This window comes from Pteropus medius, unplaced genomic scaffold (genome assembly GCF_902729225.1).
Source record: "Pteropus medius unplaced genomic scaffold, Ma_sr-lr_union100, whole genome shotgun sequence".
NCBI lineage: Eukaryota > Metazoa > Chordata > Mammalia > Chiroptera > Pteropodidae > Pteropus > Pteropus medius.
In genome coordinates, this window is record NW_024342644.1 from 976,658 (window position 1) to 981,295 (window position 4,638).

The following is a 4,638-nucleotide window of genomic DNA, read 5'->3' on the forward strand; positions in this document are numbered from 1 at the left end:
TGCCCATCCAGGTCAATCTCAAGGCCGGGTGTGTAGGAAGGGGTGGAAGGAAGCGGGTGGGGGTGGGTAAGGTGGTCCCAGTTCATAGGCCACGGCCAGTTTCCCCTTAACAGTCAGGCAGCAGCGGGAACGGGCAGGGGCTCTTATCGACACTTTGGCGATTACAGGCTCTCGTGGTCTCCGGCGCCCAGAGCCTCGGCCTCTTCCTCCTCCTTGGCAGCCTCTTTCTGCGGCTCCAGCTCCTCCTGGGGCAGCTCCCAGGCAGGGCCCGGCTCCGACGCCTCCACCAGGACCGGCCTCTCAGCCTCGCTGGCAGCTGCCACCTCCTCCTCGCCTTCCGGGTCGGCCTCCTTGGGGCGTTTGGGGTCATCCTCCAGCAGGTCCTCCGCGCTCCTCTTCAGTGGTCCCTTCTCGTCCTGCTCCTGGGCCGACTCGTCGACGCCCGGCTCCTCCTGCTCTCCTCCGCCCGGCTCCTCCTGCTCTCCTCCGCCCTGGGTGCCGCTCTTCTGGGCCTCGGTGCTCTCAGGGGCCTCGGGCTGCGGCCCCAGCGCTGGACCCTCAGCGCTGCTCTTCTCTCGAGCGACTCCGTAGTCGCAGGCCTGGATCGTGGGGTTGTTCTCGATCTCCCACAGCCCCTCGCTGAAGCCCCTCCTCTTGTTGGGCTTACTGAACTTCTCCTTGGACTCCTTGTACGGGAAGAGATGTTTGGGACCCAGGAGAGCAGTCTCGTGGGTCCCAAAGAAGAACACTTGGTATCTGTTGGGTTGGGCCATGTGCTCAATCCTGGCCGGCCAGTGGGCATAGCCCTTTAACTTGGCGAACACCAGGTCTCCGCTCTGGTACTTGGGCCGGCAGTAATGCGACATGGCGATGCGGACCGGCCTCGGTGGTGGCAGCCGGAAGGAGACGCCGGCGACGCAAGCGCGTGGGGCAGCCGCTCAGCTCCCGCCGCGCGCCCCCTCGAGGCTCCCGCGCGCACGCGCAGCGGCAACGCTCTCTGAGATTCTAGTACGAGGAGGGCGTTCTCTCGGAGCCCCAGCGCCCACTGGCCCTGCCTCAGCCTCGTGGTTTCTAGAATGTTAGCGTGAATCGCTTGGGTGTCTCGGCGGTTGTGCTGACCATGGCCGCGTGCCGATCAGCCTCGAGGCCACTCAGACTGCATAGTTGACTGTGTGCCAGAGTGGCCTAGAAAGGGAGAGATGAGGCAATGAGAGGACCCAGAATAACTTGCAGTGGCCGTGTGGGCCCGCGTCTACGCACTACAGAAAATTCCAACCCTGACTCAGGAGCCCTGGATGAGATGGCTAGGACAGTGGTTTCAACCATTTTTTGATTGCCTTGAGGGCTAACACTGGAGCTCGCAGTGGGGCTCGAGAACAGTGAAGCGATAGAGTCAGCGATATTGTTAGGTTGTCTAGAGTGCACATCTCTTGGTGACCCATATTCTACACATGTAGTACTTTTGGGGAGGGGATCTCAAAGTGTATATGGCAGAATCATGAGTATCGAAATTTCCTGATTTACATGGGAAATTTACATTGGATGCTCTACAAGGATATTACCCTTTCGGTGATTCTACCCTTTCAGTGATTCTTGCACATTGTAAAATATGAGACTCTATGGTAATAACTTGGAGAGAGTATGTCAAATGCTCTCAGTATCTTCCTCTAAAAGAAAATTGGCCTCATTATGCTTAAGAATTAGATAGAAGTCTGCTCTTATCAAATATGCTGTTGGTAACTAGAAAGAACTTCCTGGGGGCTACAGACTAAAAAAGCATCATCTCAGCTAAGAGACTATTTTAAGAAGAGACTTTTCTCCAGTTAAATATATTCTAAAATGGTATGTATTAGTTTCAGTGTAACTGCAGTTGTTATACAACTTTCTACATCTTTTTTGAGTCCTGCTAGTTAGCTGTGAACTTGCATTCTGAAACCTAGCCAAATTTATCATAAAAGTACTCTTGGATATTATGCCAAAGACTTTTCAATATCAATCATGTATTAAGTAGACAGATGTTCTTTCCTATTGTAACTAACAATGACCAGTAAAGAATTTGAACCATTAGCCCATTTCGATATAACTCAAATGTGTTTCTGGTTTCCTGGGTTGGACCAGCCATTTACTTCTCGGTGGTGGAGACCTGTTCTGGGCAAAAGAAGTTAACTTCTCCCAACAGGCAAAATAAATATGATGTATTTGATAATTCTAAACAAGTTCTTTTAGCTTTTTGTCACGCCGTTTCCTTGGAACACTTATCTTCTCCACAGATAACCTACCGTTTTACCAATTAAGTAACAACAGCAATTTCACAAATGGACATTCTGCTACAAAGATAAATCTGACACATTTCTTCCTCTTAATTTCTTAGGGAAAGTGCTAGAAAACTAGACGTATTTAATGGCTGTAGAAGAAAATAGGAAATCATGGGTCACTATGGAGCCGTAGTAGGAAGGGATGTGGAGTTTCTGTAAGTAGAGGTTTTACTGCATGTGGTCTGCTTTCTCAGCCCTAAGCATGCTATGCTAACGCTAGATCATGGACTAAAGTTGGTCAAGGAAGAAAAAGTCTGTCTAAACCGCATGTCCAGAAAGGGTACATAGTTATGTCATCAGCTCAGTCTGAAGGTGTGACCAACTTAAAAACCTAAGGCTCGAGGTAAATGTCATTACAGGCAAACGGGCCAAATAATCAAAGATTATTATTGGGTGGTTGAACCATAGCAGGTGAACAGGTATGAGGATTAGACTCCAGATGTGCAAGTCAGAGCAAATAACCAAAACCTATGAAAAACTGAAAAATACAGTAGGAAGCAGAAGCAAGATCTAGTAGAAGATCTAGATCTGCAGAGAGTTATAGAGATTCTATTAGGCAAGGGAGTGTCATTCTCATACCTACACCCTTTGTCCATTATGGTATTAAAGAGCTGGCAAAAATGATGTTAATCTTTGAAGAGTTTAAAATCTGATTTAAGAGGTAAAAGGAGCCAGAGACTTCATTTCAGAGTAATGCAAGCTAGTCTTCAAGTGCTAAATCGTGTGTCTTTTCCATAAATATGAAAAAATTCCAGGAGAAATCAATGAGAGTATGGTTTTTAAGACAGGCTTATGGGAGATGTAATAGAAATGAAATGTAATAGAAAGAATTCTCGCATCTCCTTACATGTTTTCCAAGCTTGTAAGTCTGGGAGTAGTTATAATCTTTCTGAACCTCTGATACGTGATTTTAAAGATGTTTAAGTAATTCTTAGAATTTATCTCAGGATCATTATAAATATTAATGAGATTGTGGCTATAAAAGTCCAGACAATGGGTATAATGTTTTATCATGTACTAACAAAAGTGAAGTAGAATTTCATTATGGATAGGATTAGGCTATTGTTATTATTAGGCTAAATGAAGTGGAAAGATATCGAAAGGAGTAGGGTCATGAATAAGGGCATTGAAGAATAAGGATAAGTCCTCCACCAGCCAAAGTTCATATTACATCTAGAATTACATATCCAGCACAACTTCTTCTGTATGAAACAACATATAAGTTTTTGTGACTTATTATTTTTAAAAACAGTGTTCTTCAATTAAATTTATCACCTAAGATAGCTAGTTCCAGAAAGGGGAAGATGGGAGTAAGGTTGAGAAAAAGTTGAAAGCATTTCAAGATCTAGCAACCACTTACTCAAATGCCTCATTCCTTTTTTACCTACATTCTCACTGATGCCATTAAATGGCATGATCTTGGCTTCTTTTACCATTGAAACCACCTTGTTTTAAAAGTTGTTGTCTCCCTTACAGTGAGGAGAGTAGGGAAATGGTGTTCATGGTAATGGTTAGGTTTAGATTTGGCCACTCTATAAACAGAGTACTCATGAGCAACTACAATTATTAATTTTCAAGAACTAGATCTCCATGAAGTCAAATATTTCTAATAGATCGGGATGTTTTAAAAATCAAATGTACCAAGAACACCTGCTTGTAAAAAGGGCTTAATTTCAGCAGTAGCGTACCTAGCAAAACACCTTGGAGTCCAAAACATAAAACACTTCTCAGTTTCTTCTCTGGAAAACTAAGGAAAGGATTTAAAAGCTGCTTGGCAACAATTACGAAATATGGGCAATAAAACAATATAAGTATACAAGAGAGATAATAGATACCTAATTGATGTTTTCTTGTTTAATTAGTTTTACTTTCAATTAGTTTGGTGTAAACTGTCATTGAAAATAAATGTAATTGTTTTCTGCATACTTCTGTTTTCATTAAAAAGTATTAGCTGCCTCTCTGTTTATACAACAGAAGTATTTATACATGGTTGGTATTTGGGGCCAAGGCTTTTCTTTTTTAGAATGTTCTAGCAGATATAATTATACAGAAAATAAATGCCCTCCCCTCTACCATGGGTAGAGAATCCCTCTACTGTTCTTTTAAAAAAAAAACACAAAAGGTGTGCTACCTCTCTACATTGTCACCCTTACATTTCATCGGTGTCCACTTAGCCTAACCTTTAAAGCCTCAGGGATTTCTGAAATCCAAGGGAGCTGCTGGGGATGGAGATAAGCTCAGTATCATTAGGGATGTTCCACAGTTAAAGGATCATTTAAGGGATGTTCTCAAGTAGCTGTGTCATTATCAGTTTGAATAGTGA

General features: G+C 44.0%; 1 protein-coding gene across 1 annotated transcript; it reads right to left on the minus strand.

Annotated features, from left to right (window-relative positions):
* Nucleotides 1–153: 153 nt before the first annotated feature.
* On the minus strand, nucleotides 154–969 carry HDGFL1 (HDGF like 1). Its single transcript, XM_039866441.1, has one exon. The coding sequence runs from the start codon at nucleotides 864–866 to the stop codon at nucleotides 162–164; it is 705 nt and encodes a 234-aa protein (XP_039722375.1). The 5' UTR covers nucleotides 867–969; the 3' UTR covers nucleotides 154–161.
* Nucleotides 970–4,638: the final 3,669 nt, after the last annotated feature.